General features: G+C 51.5%; 2 protein-coding genes across 2 annotated transcripts; one reads left to right on the plus strand and one right to left on the minus strand.

The window, feature by feature from the left end:
• Positions 1-8,861: 8,861 nt before the first annotated feature.
• Positions 8,862-11,135, plus strand: G6M90_00g097420 (uncharacterized protein; the record flags this gene model as incomplete). The annotated part of the gene is made up of 2 exons (XM_014691113.1): positions 8,862-9,911; positions 9,981-11,135. 2 exons carry the CDS (start codon positions 8,862-8,864, stop codon positions 11,133-11,135), a joined length of 2,205 nt encoding a protein of 734 aa, XP_014546599.1.
• A 3,219-nt stretch (positions 11,136-14,354) lies between these two features.
• Positions 14,355-16,202, minus strand: G6M90_00g097430 (uncharacterized protein; the record flags this gene model as incomplete). The annotated part of the gene is made up of 2 exons (XM_014691112.1): positions 14,355-15,949; positions 16,031-16,202. The coding sequence occupies 2 exons, from the start codon at positions 16,200-16,202 to the stop codon at positions 14,355-14,357; spliced, it is 1,767 nt and encodes a 588-aa protein (XP_014546598.1).
• Positions 16,203-19,610: the final 3,408 nt, after the last annotated feature.

Consider the following 19,610-nt stretch of genomic DNA (forward strand, 5'->3'; position numbering starts at 1 on the left):
ATTGTGCCATTCATGGAGACCCTTGTATTACTCGATTCTCTGACATTGGGCCAACCACCATGGCCCGAATAAATCGTGGCTCAGTTTAGAACCAGGCCTAGTCTGATTTCATCACATGCAGACAGCACAGCGTCCCTGGGGAAGAGGTATCCGAAACCACACTCGCGGCAACATCTTGGGAGCCTGCCGGCGCTGCGTGTCAAACCCCACCTTTCACTTGGTGAAGATGAAGTTTTGCTGCTTGCCTCCAAGTAACTTACTCCGTAGGTATTTAAGGGTATCTCGTGCTTGCCCCTCCAAAAATAGCTTTCGATATTCAAGCTCGACTCTTTACCACCCGCTCCTCATAGCGGCCCGAAGAACCGGCCGAGTACACGCCGTTGACCCTTCAAGCCATGCCGTCCACGCCCAGTTGATGCTCTTAAGAAGGGAGGGCGCACATATATAGGGCTGATGTTCCTTAACGTAATGGTGATGTGAGAATCCTTCCCGGAGGCATTTAGCCAAGTGCTGGCCAAGAGGACAATGAGATACTTGACCCCATCTCCAACTTTACTACTATCAGGAGAGCACGCATTTCGTACCACTTGAAACGACCAAGGATATCCCTTGACGTGTTCAAGTACACAAGTACAAAGAATAGTATCTGGCCAGCTACCGCGTGCCTGATGGCGCCGAATCCACGGTGTACAGATATGGCCACCTGGTTGATTTGGGCCGTGAGCCTCGCATATTGAACGCCCAAAGCATCAAAGGCTTCTCGGCGTTCAGCACAAGTGTCGACCGTGGCGACACCATGGATAAAACTAACGCCGTCTAGAACCTAGCCGCCTACCAGCTTATCAACAGCAAAGAAAGCCTGTCTAGAGAACTGCTAGCATCTCGCCTGCCGACAAGAACTCTCTAGCCGAGAGCAACAAGTCTCCCGAGAAGGCTGCCCATGGCAGGATTGTTCAAGACTAGAAGCTCTTTTCCTAGGACGATGTATCCCGATTCGGCATTGTGGCCGCCGCACAGCACCCATATCTAGGAGTCACTGACGGCGCGGCATCTGCAAGGCCGATGTTGGGAAGGTCGCTGGCTACTAGGATCGCTGCGAGGAGAACATGTTCACCTCTGACATGGAGAGGCATGAGTTGAACTCCACGGCCTTTGCCTGTCATGGCAATATCCTTGCTCTCTCGGGTGTGACGTATAAGGACTTGGCAGGCGCAGCCAACTCGAGCATCTCACAACCGAAACAACTTGTCCGGTGCTCTGAATGGCCTTGTGTGCGTGCGTTGACTCCAGTAGGATAATAATTCTAGCATCTTTGCAGGATCGCTCAGATGCACAAAAGATGCGTTTCTAACGTCGGGGGCGGCGCGTGTGAAGACATATATCTCTCGAGGTGATAGATCCAAAATAAAACAAAAGGTACTTTCGACTTCTTGTACAGTGTCTGATGCTTCGCCTTGATTTTTGCTGAAACTGTCTACGCCATCAGAGAAGTACATCGGCAACATTGCCGTTTGATATAGAGCGAGTCTAGCCTCGAGCATGTCTCTGTACTCCCTTACCTTTGGAATCGGAGTCCAGGGGGGAGGAGAATCATGGCTGTGGTGCTTCCTATGACTCCAAGAGACACAACACCCTGAGACGAAACTACGAATATTGCACGATCCTGCTTGATTTCAACCTGTCCCGGGTGGTTCGAGCATCGATGTGTCCAGGCCAAGGACTTGACACTCGCGGATGGCGCCTGCGTTGAGAAGGACTTGCTCTCAAGCGATGCCGGCCCAGTCACGATTCACTGGACAATTTCGCGACAATGATTGATACTCCAACGGAGCATCTTGCAGGCAAGTGGTCGTTCTGGCTCGGCCCTCAACAGGTGCTCGTTGACCTCCATCAACAGCTACGTCAAGGAAGTAAAGCAGACCTGCTACGAAAGTGAGCCTGTTTGCTGACCTCAACCTCTCAACTGCAACACGTTCCAGAATGGGGTTCACACGACCCCGGCTGAACCAATATTGTGCAACATCATCTTCGGTAAGTCCTTGTCAAGGCGTTTCCATTCCCCCGTGGCTCACTCTCTCACCCTCTCACCAGCAGTCTGTGACGGCAAGAATCGTTGGGCACATTTTTGTGCTTTTAGAACAAAGAAAAGCCCTTGCCTTGGCATGCTCATACTACACGCAACACTACCGACCATCTCTTCTCATTCAACACCATCACGTGCTACCACATTTTCGTCTTCGCAAGAAGAGTCCCTGGAGTGTGAGGAGGAGAAAGTCACGCGCCGTCAACGTATTGCAGTTGCGAACAAAACGGCGGGTGACCAGACAAAAACCGAGCATATTCCCCGCGCAAGGCGCTCCAGAGCAGCCGGGCAAGCTCAGAGACGAGAGACGGGTCAGCCGCGGGTGCTACAAGCGGAAAATCATACAGTTATTTGGGTAATGTCATTTCTTTTCCTTGTGGTAAGAGCGGCAAAGGGGCAGTGAGCGAGGACGAGCGGTGACGCATCATCCAAAACTGCACATATGGGACGTGGTGTGGCACCACCGTGTTGCTATCCAGGACAAGGATGATGATATATGACATGTTGGAAAGGATATGACCTGCAGCGGAAAAGGAAACCAGTTCTTCGCCTCACCTCATGCGAGGAACCTTGCCGGAGCGTCCTTTCCCCCGGAACGGAGTACGGAGTAGCTACAGGTAGTTTATCGAGGCGCAACGGCACGGGGGTGGATCTATGGAGAAATGCGAGTGAGGGTAGGATAGGATCAATAGAATACTAGCTAGCAGTGGGGAACAGACAGGAGAGCATTTCGATATGACTGCTCCGGTTCGTGTCTCCCTATCTTGGGCGACGATGTCACTATCTGGAATTGTCTTCGTGCCGCTCCAGCATTCTCCAGAGGGCTAAGCCATCTGCCAAGGTCAGGGTTGAGATAAACAGGTCTCGTATCCATGACACGTGTTTGACGGCGGAAGAATAAGGTTGGCGTCGGCAAGAAAAAATGTCCGGGCGAAAGGGTCTTGGGATTTTTGCAACACAGGGTCTGTGGGCGGCCAGTCGGTTTTCAAGGCAGAAACAAGGCCAAGTTTTGCTAGTTTCGCAGAAGAATATCCATCCCTTTGTTTTGTAGAGCACGGTCCGCTTGTTTTAGGATAAATGTGGCTGTGGAGAGGAGAAAGGAGAGAGGAAACTTGACCAACTCCATAATATTGATGGATGAGGTGAAAGGAGCTGTCCCCCTATACTCATGCGACGAGTCATGAAAGACATGTTGTAAATGATATGGCCGACTGGGTCAGGTTGGGCGTTCCTAGCAGGATTCGGTCACATACCCATGAGTCTACCGAATGCTGTAGTGGTGCTTCCATTCGCCGCCCGTCCTGCTTCACCCAAGGGAACTCACTTGGTGATAGTACAATCTTTATGCCAGAGTGTGTCGGCCCATGGACTTGCAGATAGCGTGCCTGTGACTATTGACAATTCACTCGGCTACCGAAGCCCTGCATGTTAAAACTGAACCTGCCACAATGAGGAAGAGGCACGAGCATGTACAAGAACAATTTTTAGATGACATGTTCTCTGCACTCCGTATGTAGATCACCACATAATCAGGGCTTGGGTCTAGTTGTTACCTCCCCAGAGCAAAGGCGGGAGGTTGGCACGAGCTCGCAGGTGCCACCGACTGACCATTTACACCGGACCCTTCCTCCAGCTGTCTTCTTGCACCGCAGCCGAGTCTTTTGAAGCAGGGACAAATCCAGGAACAGCGTCCTAGTGGGCCATATGTATTGAATACTCCATAGATAGGGCAGAGCAGCTACGCGCCGGTTGCAGGGCGCATTGACCCATATCATGTTATGCCGTACTCCGTATAGTTGATGTATTGCGTAGTTCGATGTTGAGGTGACGCACATTGATGCTGCAAGGGGCCGGCTTCAGAACCTGAGTGGAACATGGACAATCGGGTTTCGCCCAACAAGGCAGTTAAATCGCAGACAACAACACAGTACATCCAATCTATGATGGACGTTCGGAACCACGAAGCCGTTGTAGCGGAGGCCAGAGACGGCAAGAGGGCACGTTCATGACAAACTGGCAAGGCGCAGCCGGTTGGGAGTGTAGTTAGCAGAAGCGGCTATAATCAACGACTACTCCGTACGAAGTACACCGTAACTGAGCTGGAGAGCAAAGAGTGGTGTGACACAGCGTCCAGAGACACAGGGGTATGCATAGCGGGCATTTCTGTAAGAGGAAAAAAGCCGTTGATGCCAGGGCTGCCGCGAGTTCGGGATCAGCCTGAGCCGACGAATCAACAAACCGTGGAGAGTGAACCTTGCGATAGATTAAAAAACATGATTTCCGGGCCGAGTTTGACAAGTCCGGGGAGCGAGAACCACCAACATGCAGCGCCTTCTGAATCCACGTGCCAAGTTCGATGTTTCAACGCGTCGTGAAAGCATCAAGAAGACTTATTAGCAGTCCTCTACTCCAGAACGTGCGTCGCAAATAGCGACAAGAGAAAAACCAACGGCAACATGGCGCATTCTGCAGATTGCCCGCGACTCAAGAGGCCAACGGAGGTGTAGCGTACTGAGCAGTCTCGTCCGGCTCAGAAGCCTCAAACCATCAACCACGGAAGCAAGCGCAGGGCGACATCAAAGGCATGAAAAATCCAGCGGGGCGGTGACACTTGCACCACATGCAGCGTGATATGTCACATATGTATGTACGGAGTATGTGGACACTCGACTCTTCAAGGGCGGGGCTGGACAGTGCTGTCTGTCCACGAGGTTGGATTCCAGAACAGGCTGGCCCTGCCCCGACGTTTATTCCAGACGCTGTACTCCGTACTCCGTAGTATGATAGTACTTAATAATAGAAACGAGGTGCATCTGGAGAGCGAGACAACTGATGAAAGCCGAGTGACGGATGGGGCCGAAGTGGAATGACCACTACTGGTACGCTGTCGGGAGTACAATACTAGTACTAGTTGCTCAGCCACCTTCGAAGCCCGTAAGTGCGGCAAAATACCCTCGACCTTGGGCGGAAAGGACCTCTGATGAGGCTATTCGGCATAAATCTGGGACCGCGCTGGCCACTCATGAGCTTTTGGATAGCCGAGGATGAGACCGCGGGGTAAGCCAAATGGTCGGTTCGCCTTGGGCATGCTCATTTCCTCGAAGCCATCAGGAAAATGCTGTCTCGCACATGCGGAATTAGAGGTCCCTGGAGCAGTGCTCCGTAGCTCAGCGAGAAACCAAAAGCCAGGGATTAGGAGTTGGAGTCTTGGGTGTTTGGGCAGGGGCTGCTCACCGGTGTGGACCCGAACCCTCCAACAGGGACGCATTGATGCCAATCACCAAATCAGGAAGATTGCAAAGTTGAAAGGGAATTGCAACCACAAAAAGCCCGTCCTATAAGCCAAATGTAGTAGCGTGATATGGGCGATATAGCCAGACGCTGGCCTGGCCACGCATCAGCCGAGCCATGTCCAAGGACCTTCCTAGAACGATGCCAAGGAGCATTCACAACTGCGTGTCTCGGGGCTTCCTCGAATCATGCTCACGGCGTCATCTACACGACGAAACCAGAGTGGTGACTGGTCGATCAGAGCCGGCAGAACAAAGTGTGGAGCATCAAAGCATACCCTAGCAAGCGGCCCGTGAGGCGTGAGAACAGGTGGGTGTACGCCGTACCATGGGGCTCATAGAGCCGGGGCTTGAAGCAATAGATCATTTATCATAAAAGATAGAAACACAGACCTGTGGAACAGATTTACCAAGAAGTCGTGCTGGATACAGACCCCAGGACTGTCTGAACTCTGTCCAAGGTTGGCCCTGGGTTTTGACTGGAAACGGGAACTGTCCTTGGCCGTACGGTCCCTAATGTCAGATATTAGCTGTATCCTCAAGATATACTCCGTAATATGTATCTACAAAGTTCGGAGTTCCAGCAGTAGTACCGCGGGCTACCTAGTAGTTCAACGAGCCGAATTGAGGCTCATGGATCTCACCCGCAATAATCATCTATGGCGATCGTGATTGAGGTAGTATCAGGGCCGAGAGGGACTTTAGACGTCTTGAAGCGAACGCGCCAGGCTACGTCGGCTTTTCCGTCATTATATTGGATTGTTGTCCTCCGTGCCATGTATGCAACTCGCCGCACTTCCAGAGCAGGCCAAGGCGGTGGTTTTTGGCCTGAGGGGAGCCAATGAGTGTGGAGGTGACAATCCATATTTTGCAATTCTATCATGGCCGCGCTAGTACAAATGTGGACAGCAATCAGTGAAAATCTGGCTTGGACGAAATGCGCCTTACCGAGCTTCAAAATTTTGTACCAGTAATTAATTAGTACTACCTCTTTGCTGCCTTGGGCCTGTTTGAACGACTGATGGCTGGCATTGTCAGCCCTGTAATACGGAGCATGGACGATACCTACCTACCTGGGTAGTAATACTCCGTACAAACACACAGGTTGACAGGTACGTGGAGTATGGAGTAGATGCTTCAGGGTTGAGTCTCCTCATGTTGCACTCCATACCCCTGCCTGGCATACTGTAGGGGTAAAAGACTGATGCATCTGAAAGAAGGTCATGTCATGATTGGAGAAGGCTGTGAGTGATTTTTAGGCACCAAACTGAACCGGCTGACGAGTACTCCGTACATGTATCTGAATGGAGAAAATGAGGTAAATAAATCAATCCAAATAATAATAACATAAAGAAATTTGAGAACTGAGTGGATGGCTGAGGATTGGATGCATCAAGTTGAGGAGAATGTTGCGGCGTCGTGGATGCTTCTTAGCGGACCAGGTGCTTGGAAGTTGGTTGATGTTGCAGCAAGTCATCTAGATTGCATATTGCATGCTGAAGTGCACGCGGCCAGAGGGCAGGCGGCGAAGCCAATTACTTCGTATGTGCAATCAATTTCATGGAAGATGCGTGCCTGATTCCGATATGCAATACAGAGTGCGGAGTGGCGCAGGAGCACCCGCCGTTCCTGCCACGTAGGTACGTATAGGTAAGTTGTATCGACGCGCTTTCCGTATCCCAGATATGAGCAAGAAACGTCCATGTATTTCGAACAACTCGAGCTCAGAGTTCAGAGGGAAGAATACAATGCGCCTCGCACTTCAAAGATCGACTCCTACCCCAGACAGAGCCTTGGTCTACCGACGACCAACTCAGCGCGGTGGTGGGATGCGCATCAGACTCCAGTACGGAGAACGTACGTACGGAGTACATGTTGCGTCGTGCTCTGGACTCGGTGCCCCAAAATGGACCACACACACTCCCGTTTGCCAAACCAGCCAAAACAGTCACCGATGGCGTACAAGATTTGAGCTATCACCAGCCTCGAATCAGATATCGACTCGGGTGGTAGGAACTGTTGATACTACCTACACATGCGCGAGGGAGAATGTTACACCAGTCCAACCAGCCTGGCAGGCTGGCCAGCATCAGCATCAGAATCGGCATTACGGAGTACATAGATTCAGCATCCTGGTCGGTCCATTGCACTAGTTGTTTGTTACCCACTTCGACACCTGGTGTATTATATCAAGCCCACGTTGTTAACAATCGCTCCAACCGTGGGTACAGGAGGACTTATATAAAAAACCGCCACCACTGGCAATCTCCTTGCTGCCATTCCCCTGCTTGCCTTTCTTACTTCAGCCACGACTCACCTACAGCCCTCGGCCAAAAAGTTCGGGCACTGGTGTCCCTCAACCGGGTCCTGGCTCGTCTTAGGACTTCAACCCTGCATCTTGGAGCCTTACGGTGACATCGGCCCAGTGCCAGTCATTCTTCGACCTTGAGACGGAGCTGGTTCTGGCAGTTGACATATCAATACCCGCCTCGTTCAACGCGGCTACTTCGACTCCGAGCGCCATCTTGCCGCACTGGTTTGCGAATTGCAACAGGTGCAGACGGAACTGGGGATCGTCCGTCGTACCAAGTACATACAAGCGACAGCTTCCTGTACTACATGTCCGCTTCCTCAAGCCTCAGGACGTTCAACCGTGACACAATCTTCTCCTCTCGACTTTTCTAACATTGACATCGTCTCCTCATGGCTGGCCTTCTCCATCAGCCGACTGTCTTCGATCGTACTGGCGCAAACCTCCGGCATCATTCGCCCTCACCATTTGCAGAAAATAGAATCTTCTCTCAGGGACCGAGCAGAGTAAGGTTGCACCAAGTTCCCAAGTCGACAATCAAGACCCAAACGCTGTACTAGACTCTTTGAAATCTTGTTCCTTGCCTTGATCTCACGTTACACGTCTTCGCCCCCGAGACTCGATAGTCTTAGGCCAACTATTCTGGATCTGATTCCGCGCTTGGGGCTGCACATTGATCACTTTGCCTTGACCGTCGTCTCATCCGTACGTTGACCGTCCTAGCGTCCTTCCTACCCTTGAACCTGATCATCGCGTTAACACGCACCGCTCAGAAAGCGAAAAAAAAGCAATACGCCCATGCTTGGCACTAGTACATCAGCGCCGTCCCCCGCAAAAGCAAAAAAGGGGCATATTGCATCGCCTAACTGACTGCCCGACAAGAAGACGAACCAGGGGAGGCGTCCCCCAATCAGTGAACAATCCAAGACCCAGCCGTAACTACTCTGTACTGAGTACGGAGTAGTAGTGACAAATCTGATCGAAAGCCTAAAAAAAGTTTTTTTTCATTGCCCCAAAAGCAAGCCCTGGTTGTGACACATCAGACTGGCCCGAGCCTAGCGAAAACGCCAACTGGTTTGAGCCAGTGAAGCTCTGGAACGCAGGAATCCGGCTCTCGCGTATTTCCGGCTGGCAGGCATTCAAATCTTCTTCGAGAGCCCCTGTCGTTGGCACCGCCATGCGCTCGTCATATTCGTCGACGGAACAGTCTCATAGCGAGTCAGACTGGTCGCAGCAGAATGAGGGCGGCTCTCACCTCCCGGGGCATTGCGTCGAAGTTGTTTCTCACAATACCCACCACGACCACGACCACGACGGCATCAACACTTGCAGCGAAGTAACACAAACTGGTCGCCAATGTCCCAGCTCGGGCCTACTCGCGACGGGTAGCCGACACGACGCCCAAAACACCACCACAACGCACGACTCTGATGAGAACCAATTTTCTCATTGCATTCCTGCTGCCCACCCCCCTGATCAGTCATATCGTTCGCCATCTCCAGAATACTATGATGACGATGATGATGAGGGTATGAGCGATATTGACGGTGGCGTGTCCCTTAACCAAGTTTCGTCGTCCGTTGCCCGCATCGAAGGTTATTCTGGCTCGCACCTTGCTGCGGCTGGTCTTGACTACGACTACATCGACAGCAGCGACGACAGCGACGGGGAACTTGACATTGATCAGGATTCGGACAACGATGGGCCTCTCCCTGCCCAGGCTTTCGACCCATACCTCAACTTCAACGGCCCTCCAAACTTCCCTTTGCATTTGCATAGCCTTTACGGCTCCGCGTTCATGATGGGCACGGAATTTCCTCCCCAGACATGGGCTGGCGCAAATGGCCCTGGGGTTCTTCCGGCACCAGAAGTGGACATGATTGCGTTCCATGATTCGAATGATACTCTGCCACCTGTCCAGCTTAGCAATCCAAATCCAGCCATTCCTGGAGCCGAAAACCTTGGTCTCATTGACTTTCTCCGAAACTGGGTGTATCAAGGCAGTTTCACTGACAGCCCTCGATCTCGCCCACCACATCTTAGCCAAGTCATAAAACAGGCTGCTGCCCCCATCAAGGAGATTAGGTATTCAGATCTCCATGGCGACGAATGTGATATCCAGGGCTTGGACTGGAAAATGATGGAAACGACCCGGAGTAATGCGAGGGCGAGGCGTAGTCGCACCTACAAAAATTACGTCAACCACCCCGGGTCTGATATATTAGCCGTATGTGCAAAAGCCGCAATGACACTGTCACGCATCCCACCCTACACGTTTGCTAACATTTCAATGTAGCCTCACATGGATGATGAGGGCATTCCTTGTTGCGAAAGTTTCTTCCGACTTGCAAGGATGAACATTCGACAAGACGTTCATCTTGCTCACTTTCAGCTGCGAAATGTTCTAGCTTGCCCTTCACGGACACACGCCTATTATCCCAGTCCGACAGGTGTGAATAGGATGAATACAGTTTCTCGGACTACCGATGTCGTCATGAGTACGCGTGACTTCCCAGCAATGGGCGCCGCACTTTCAAGCCTGGATGCGGCTTGTGGAGTCTTGATGGGTGGAACATTTGGTGGTGATTATTACCTCAAGTCGCTAGAGTGTGACGACAAGTCAAGGTTCACCGAAGGTCAGATAACGTCAGACTTTAGCGGAATCACGAATCATATCAAATTATACCGACCTCGCCGCTCCTGTGGCCCAGTAGCAGCCATTGCCAGCAATGACTGCGGGTTCCGAGTCATGGATATCGGGACAGAGCACTTTGTTTCGGAGACGACATACCCATTTGCTCTCAACTGCTCAGCCCTATCTCCAGATCACCGCCTTCGTGTACTTGTTGGTGATAGCTCCGAGGCTCTCATCACAAACGCAGACACGGGTGAAATCCTACAAAAGCTTGCGGGACATCGCGACTACGGGTTTGCTTGCGATTGGTCTGAAGATGGGCGGACAGTAGCAACCGGTTTCCAGGATCGTGGCGTGAAGATATGGGATGCGCGTAGATGGTGCAACTCCAGCGGCATTAGCACTCCGTTGTACACTATTCGATCGGAGATGGCCAGCGTCCGCGGCCTTTGTTTCTCGCCCCTCGGAAGTGGCAAGCCAGTGCTGGTGGCAGCTGAGGAAGCAGATTACATCAACTTTATCGATGCGCAAACGTTTGGGTCCAAGCAGACCATTGACGTTTTTGGTGAAATTGGTGGCATTGCATTTGCCAATGACGGGCAAAACGTCAATATTCTCTGCTGTGACAAACACCGTGGCGGTTTGTTGCAGTTGGAGCGATGTGGACGCCGACCAGAGCCACTGCTTGAAAATTTAGAACAGCGCCGGGTGCTACGCTACCGATATTTTGCTGATGATGATGACCAACAATTCCAGGACAAATGGATCCGCAGTCGCAGATCGGCTTTATATGAACAGAACCTTGAGCCGTTCTGATGGCATCATGACACTGTCCTATTTTATGCCTTTTTATATTTAATAACGCCATGGCAGAGCCGACCAAGACCAGACAAACTCGATACATGACACCCTCACTTATACGTTTAACACATTGTCGTCCACGCTGTCAGCATATCATGCTGACGGACGAGCCTTACACGTTTGATGCCTTTTTTCTTCTTCGCCTTATACCCCCTGAATCATTTTTCTAGGCATTCTCCCTCAGCAACATAGCTCGTTGCATGTTTTGATTTTATTATATTAGCAATTACTCGACACGACGCCGTGGTGTCTACGCGTTGAACGTTCCCACGATGGTCTTGGTCCGTGGGATGCATTTGCTATACACATGACACATGGCATTCGCCGTCGAAAGCAGGGAAGCTGGCTTCGCCTCTCGTCTGGCTCATTTTATGTTGACGCAGAGCTACATGATTACTAAGATGGCAAAACGACGGTATGTCTTTGCAATATTATTTGATGTTAGGAACAAAGGCATGTATATATATGTATCGGGCTTCATGTGTCTATTTACTTTTCCGGCCTGGCCTATTTGTTGCGTTTTTCGCGTTTGGATTGCACATACTTTGGCCTACATCATTGCCGGCTTTCCCCTGATCGCATCAGTCGAATTCGGTGGCAATGAGTATAACGTTGAGGGTTTGGCCTTGTTTCCTTGGATGAGTGGATCGGGTTCGATATGGATAGAGAAAGCAGTTGGCAGTTTGGGTTGGGAGCACGTGTGTCTGGAGGATTATGGGTGTCCGCATATACAGACGTCTTGGGTGACTAGTTGCATTATTTGCTTGGTAGCAGTTCTGTCCTTTTTGCCCTCCTCATTCTTTACCGTGGATGACTGTATGAGTATGTCGTATGGTTGATTGCGAATCATTGTGTGGGCTAATACCCTGCGGATTTTGGATATAGGGTGACCGTCTGGCATATCAAGGTAGAAGGACTGAGATTTGTATTTATAGCAGAACACACTACGGGGTAAAAGATATAATCACGCCTGTCAGTTCCCATGGGTTTCAAATGCTCCGCGGCTCTGCGTCCTTTATACTGGGGTGCTTCTATATGACGTCGCGCCACGTCGTGTGTCTATAACTCGTGGAAAAGTCTGGGTTTTTTTTTTGGTTTTTCTTTTTGCTCTGCAGGGAGAAAAAGGGCGTGTGTGCATTTTTGCCTGTGGCGGCAAGGGTCTCAGTTGTGTACATTTTTACCCTCCCATCTGCAATGTCTTGGTTTTCAGCCATCTGCGGATCGTGTACGGGTAGTAGTTGGCAGCCTGGGTTTTTGTACATGGAGAATGCAGGATGGACAAGATAGCAGCAGCAGGGCGTTTTGTTGCCGTGAGGCGTTTAGTTGGTTGGCTACCACCTCAACGTGTGTAGGATATCCGATTTTCGGGATTGACAGGGACGTGTCTGGTCGTGTTCTGAGCTTGTTTGCTGGGTTTGTCGTTTCGAATCTACAGACCCCTTGTACTAGCCCTGCTCTTTCGACGGGACAATGCGGCCTGAAGATTCGCTGAGCTATATATAGCCGCTGTGGTAGCATCCGTATGGTGCTTCCCGGGCCAATCTTATTTGCTTTACTAAACAACAACAGATCACGGCGGGAATACGACGCAAACCACCTCGGTACCACCTGTGAGGAATTCTGGAAACCCCATCGATGGTACAGGCCCTCGCCTCGTCAAGGGCAAGTTCTGGCTACAAGTCTACAAAGGGACAGCAGCATATATTTGTTCCTTACCAAGTACCTGTACTCTACTTTAGTCTAGTATGTCGGCGTCACTCCCAGATACTACATGATTCTGCTTCTAAATGAGCACCCTTTGCGCCCGCCACACGCCGTCTTCGCGTCTTGCCCTCCCCAACGCCAGTGTCAGTCAACAAGATGCCCAGACGGCCCAGAAACAAAAAAGCACCGCAACCCCCCTTCCAAAACACCCCAACCTCAGCGCAAGGGCCATAAACGAACAAAAAAACAAAACCAAAAAAACCACTCGCCAGTCCCCCGTCGCCCAATCTCCCGGGGCAAACAACAGCCAATGCCGCCCTGCCAGCAAACCCCCCACAGACCGCCACGCATAAACACCCAACCGCCGATCTCCAGCCATCCTCGATGCCTCGGGACATGGGAAGCAAAGACACCTGGCGCTCCACCAGACCGCCTCAACTTCCAACACGCATGTAGAAACATTGATGCAAAACAAAAAAAAAAAACTTCCCGCTCGAACCCATCAGCCAGCCCTGCGCGCGCGCCCCCCTCCACTGGCCCGTTTCACAATGGACCCGGGACAAAAAAAAGAGCACCAGACCGCGTTTCACAGGGCCGCTTGAAGAAAAACAAGCTTCAGTGGCGGAAAGAACAAAACAACAAAAAAACCTTGATTCTTTGGTGCCGGCCCCCCTGCTGGACGCTGCCAAGGTAAGCCGCATTTTCAATAAATATGTGCATAGGTAGTACATGTATACAACGTCAATAGTACTAGACAACAGCGCAAGGATGGACGTGGTCGCGCCGAGTCATGGGTTGCATGCCATGCAGGAACCACAGCCCAGCTGAATCCAAGCAACCTTGGCTTGTTTTTTTTTTTTTTTGCGCAAACGAGCCGGGCACGCCTTGGCCTAATCTCGATCCCCAGCCCTCCGCGCCAGGCCGTGTGCCGTACCTGATGGCTGCAAAACTTGGTTCAACCATCGAGAACCATCTTGATTAGTTTCAGATATAGTACGGATTGACCAGCATCACGAGGAACCATATCATCAATAAGCGATATTCAAGTCTCCAGCTTCAAAATACAGCTCATCCCAAAGAGGCTAATGAATTATGGCATTATGAAGAAGATGCTAATGTACAAAGAAAGATCCAAATATGTTGCTTGTCACAAGAATAAACACCAGAGACTCCATCAACGTAGGGAAAAAAAATTGTAAATGGAAAGATGGAAAGTAAAAGGCCTCATCCGCCATCATCAAGTCCTTTTGCCTTCCATCCCACCCATTGTGCGTCCATGGATGACAAAAGTGGCACATGTCTCGCCTCTGATCATGCAGCTCTTGTATGATCCGGATCGGACTGGGCTCCTTTCACTGTTTGGCTCATATACATTCGGCGAGGGCTCGCCTGGAGGAGCCTCGTTGCGGGACATTGGAGGCATGCGCCTGCTGTATGAGGCACCTGCAGCGCTAACCATCATCTTTTCTCTTACGATGAAGTCAGGATGTTGAAAGCTTTACCGAGACCCCAGCTGTCCTCGCAACCGCAGCTGCCCTTCTGCTTCCAGCTGTCGTTTTCCAAAGAGAAAAAGACGACCTCGTTACCACACTCCTCGCGAATCGATTTGACAGCGATGGACTGCGCATCGAGTCCGACCACGGCGAGGCCATTGTCCAGGCCGCCCGAGGGCCATCCGACCTCCAGAGTGATGACAGACTTGTTGCAGATCTTCTGAAGAATACTGATTTGGCCCCGGACAAATTGACCGGCCTCACTGGGGGCGACTCCGTTGTTGAAGTAGGGGTGAATGTTGGCACCCGTAATGTCAACCTCGGAGCACAGGTTGGAGGACACGTCCTCGCGCTGCCAGATGTTCAGAGTCTCAGAGATGGTGACCTTGCCGTTGAATTTGCCAGAGCACTTTCCCTTGACGTCAGTAATCAATTGCTTGAGTTGCTCGGGGGAGCAGTAGTTGTTCATGATGGCCTCGTTACCGACGACCAGAAGCACGACAATATCCCATTTGCCCCACGCAACGAGCTTGTCAACCTGCTCCTTGATATCGGGAGTATTGATGCTGCAACCAGAGCTCTTGACAAAGACACCGACAATCATCTTCATGCCATACTTGGAGCAGGCATTGCCGACATTCTCCAAGGTGTTGCAGTCAGTCGAGTAGACCCGGACCACGGAGAAACCGGCATTCTTGATGGCCGAAATATCAGAGTCGACCTGGCCGGCCGTCTTGCACTGGCCAGTGGAGCCAACATAGGGAGTGTAGGTCATTCCCAAGTGGTCATTGTTGCTAACCAGATCGCCACCGTTGTTGTTCGGGGGTGGAGGAGCCTGGGAGCTCTTGGGAGCCTCAGAGGTCTTGGCGGGAGGAGGAGGAGGGGGAGTCTCGGACTTCTTGGGAGCTTCAGTGGTCTTGACGGGGGGAGGGGGAGGAGCCTGGGTCTTGACAGAAGTGGGAGCCGGGGCGGGAGTTGAAGTTGAAACCGGGGTCGAGGTTGTCAGGCCCTTGCTGGTCAGCGGGCAGATATAAACGAAGCCGGTCTTGGTGACAGTGACAACCTGCTGGGGAGCAGTGTAGGTACCTGGGCTATAGGTAGCAGGAGTGGGATAGACAATGACGGTCTCCTTGCTGACGGTGGTGGTGATGGGAGCAATGGTGTATGTACCAGCGCTGGGGCAGACGTAGGTAGTTTGGACAATGGTGCTGGTGGTGACGCTACCGCTGGTGTGAATAGTAGCGACCGGGCAGGTGACAGTAGTGGCCGTCACGACGACAGTGGTGACACCACCGATGGTGTGAGTACCAGGAGGAACCTTGGTCGATGTGGCATCGCAGACAGTGGTAGTCTTCTGGATAGTGACGGTTGTTGCCGGGAAGGTGTAGGTGCCGGGAGTCGGGCACGTAGTAACCACGGCAGTAGGCACCACGACAATCTCGGTGGTGGCAGGCGGTGGCGGAGGAGCCTGGGTCGTCGGAGGGGGAGGAGGCGGTGCCTGGATAGAAGAAGTCTTGGGAGAGGGCGTGACCGTGAGGATCTGAGTCTGGGTCTTGGTGGAGGGTGCGACGACTATTCACATCGTGTTAGTGATATTGGCCTGTATCTCGCCTTTTGCTTGAGGCGGCGGCGCTCAATTGGCATGCCACATACGCGTAGGCTCGCCGGTCATGGTCTTCCAGATGGTGGTACAGCCGGGAGTGCACACGGCGGCGGTATCATTCAGACCCTTCTTGAAAAGGTGCTCGTGGGCATGACGGTGGTGGGCGGCCGAGACGCCGCTGGCCAACGCCGCCAGGGCGGCGGCAACAAACTCTCCCTTCATTGTGAATATAAGTGATGTTTGTCGAAGATGTCGATTCGTTAAAGTAAGGAAAAGAATGCCCGCTGAAAGAGTGAAGCGGTAGATGGGTGAATGGAAGTGAACGAAAGGACGAAAGCTGACGTGCACGACTTTCTGTTACGACCTCGACATGGGCGGCAGGTGCGTGAGGAGAGAGGGAAAGGAGCGGCCTCTAGATGCTGCTGGGGACATAGCTATTATTATTGATTGCGGAGATGGGTGGTGCCGACCATCAGACCAGGCTGCTCGGGCGGGCTGGGTGTCTCTGATGACATGGGCTCGATGGGCTCGATGCGGACTCGACAACATGGGTTTCTGGGCTCGTCCTGTCTGGTCTTGTTAGTCTAGTCTTGTTCCTGTTCCTGGATCCACTAGACGAGCCACAAGAGCCGGCCGGGCCACGGATACCCAATCTGACTGCGACGGAACGGCGACTAGTCAGGTACAGCACGCAACTGCCAGGCACCAGACGTGTACCTGCGCACTTGGAGACAGGGGTAAGGAACCAACAAGGCCTAGCCGATGTCTGGTGCTCACCGTCTGCACACGACTGCACACGCACATACCCTGCCAGCTGGCCATTGCCTGCGTCCCAATATGGGATTGTGGGCCCTCGATACTGATGTTAATTTCCACCGTCCACTTGGCTCGTTAGCCTGAAGGGGGCCGTCACCAGTCACCAGCCATTGGGGGTGAGTTGGCGGATTGGGCGACTTGCGCGTGGACGGCCGGGTTATCGTCAGCGATGAATCCCTCTCGGGCTGTGGCCACCGCCAGGATTTCTTCAGCCACGGGAAATGAGCAGCCATTTGGCTAGTCGACTTCTTTTTTAGTGAAATGAGATGGAGCGCAATATCGCCTTGCAACTTGGCGCCAACTCCAAGGGTAGGGGCATAGATAGCCCTGTTGTATGAATGGTCAACATTACCCGTCGCCGGAGATGAGTTTCTTTCGCTTCATTCGATATTGCTTTGGCTTCTGTATTTCGCACTTGAAAGTGGTTGTTTCTCAGCATAGTGCGGGAAATTGCTTTGTGCTGGTGTTGCAGCATTGATGAACATCCAAAAAAAAAACACTCACCTCATTCCCTGTTCCCCTGTCGGCGTTTTTACTAAGCGTTATTGTCTGCCGAGGATCTCTTGCCTCTTCTGGCTAGAACCCGTGTTGATTGATTGAGAGATTGTTCCTGCATCCAACCAACATTCGACCAGACGAACTAAGGCACCACAGCTTTCCGAGTCAACCAACATTAACCTCTGTGGAGTCCAACTTGGTTCGTGGCTTGGCCATTCTCCAGTATTCATTCTTGTTGCCGAAATCTAGAATCACTTCTCCCGATAAGTTTTGATGCCTTTCCTGGCCAGTTTATGAGTTGATTGATGATCGAACCCCTGACGATGTTCGCAGACTCCATACCGCTCTTTCTTTTCCTAGTCTGGGGAGATTAGTGGATGTGTTGACTTCTCGGCGAATACTACTCCATACCGGCTCCCCAAGTTTCTCGCTTCCGAGACCTTGTCGCACATGGGCAATGGCATTGCTATTGCCGTCCTTATGTAGTATTCCGTACAGGTTACACTGAGGCGCAGCCTTAGCAAAAATGATATTTCGTGCCGAGCACTCTCTGTAGTACTATAACACGGCCTGGTCTCTGGCCTAATTTCTAGAAAACCCCGGGTCTCTCCTTTTTGCCAAAGGGGGCGCCACGCCTCACTCATTACCACATGGACTGTCGGTCAAGATGGGTAAGCGCAGTGCCAGGATTCGCGCGGCTCCCCTATGAACCGGATAATTGCTCTCGGACGTGCCATATCATTCGTCACTGGCAGGCGCAGGCTATTATTATCTGAGAATGGCCCCGTAATACACAACAATTAGCAATCGCTCATTGGGACGACACCGAATCTCGTAAAGGGCCAACTGTCCATCTGCTGGTGGTCTGATGGGGCGAAGTATCGAGTACTAGTACCTTGCACGTCTGTTTCTGTTGGTTCAAAATAAACAAATGAAGCCAACGATCAATACTCACCCGCAAACATAACAACATACTGTATTACTAGTGCTGTACTGTTTTATGTACATAGTTGTTCCTGGGTCTGCATGTCGGCCGAGGTGGCTTGGCACTGTGGGTGGTTTGCGATGATCGGAATGCGGATCGGAAAGGGCAATCTGGGTGTTTCCAGATCTTATTGCCGTCGATGGAATGCGACGAGGTATGGCTGAAAACTACTGACCAAGCGGTGAGACAAGTGCCTCAATAACACCCACTGTTTGGCGCAGATCATTGTTGAGTTATTTCGACGCTCTCCAGGTGTCAGTTTTCGCTTGGCTCACTCACATCTTGGGGCCGCCCAGGACGCAGCTGCCAGTTTTTGTGGCCGCTCTTGCCGTGACAAGTTGTTGACCACCAAGCCAATTCAGCGTCATGTGACGCAGCACGAGTAACTGTGGTGGATGTACTCGGAAGCCATTACGACCTGGAAGAGGCTGTCGACAATGTCTTATTGAGAAGCGATGGCTCATAAACGGCAGACGTCTTGGAGGTGCTCAATCGTGGTTTTCAGCGAGGACAGCGGGGGCAGCATTCAATGTTGACGCTAAAAGCTCAGGTCGGTCGAGATCTCGCCTTGCAAAAAACAATCCACAGGTCTTTCCACTCTGTTGACCCTACAGTCTGTGGCAGAGTATATTTGCCATTGCGATGTCATCACATGACTGTGTGGCTCTGGACTAAATATTATGTACCTATCAGGGTGGTCATCGGGTTAGATCACTAGGACATGGAAAAAAAAGATGCAGCAATATCGTACCGGGATTTCTCAAAGTCATTTCCTCGGGTAAGCTCAACAACACAAAAGTCGAGGCCATAGCATTCGGACTGAAAGTGACGCCAGGACTGCTCGTACGCCTGCAGTCTCAGAGATCTAGAGCACCCAGCATCAGATTGAAGAAGAAACAAGAAGTCGCGACGACCCGTTAATCCAGATTGCGTGGGAAGATTTTGGCCTCGGATATACTTATTGGCAGCATTCAAAGCCACTCTTGCAGCAGGAGGTTTTATTTCATTTTTAGCAATATCTGAACTCCATTTCCCTTCGCCGGTCATTGTGTAAAGAACAGTACTTACTTACTTAAGTACTAAAGAGCATCCCGTGGGCGCCTGTGGAGAGAAAAGAGGGGAGAACTGGCAAGACTCTGCAAAGTTGTAGTACTTATATATGAGGCCAATACTGTCCGGTGACAAAGTATCAACGACATTTAGGGGGAAAGTCTGATTGGTATTTCAATCTTCTTGTTAGCTGGGCTACGCACTTTTATGTGTTGCCCGAGTACTTGTGACTACAGCTTCTCTTGTTAGGGAACATACCAAATACAATGTACAAGCACAAA

Source organism: Metarhizium brunneum, chromosome 6 (genome assembly GCF_013426205.1).
Source record: "Metarhizium brunneum chromosome 6, complete sequence".
In the NCBI taxonomy this organism is placed as follows: Eukaryota; Fungi; Ascomycota; class Sordariomycetes; order Hypocreales; family Clavicipitaceae; genus Metarhizium; species Metarhizium brunneum.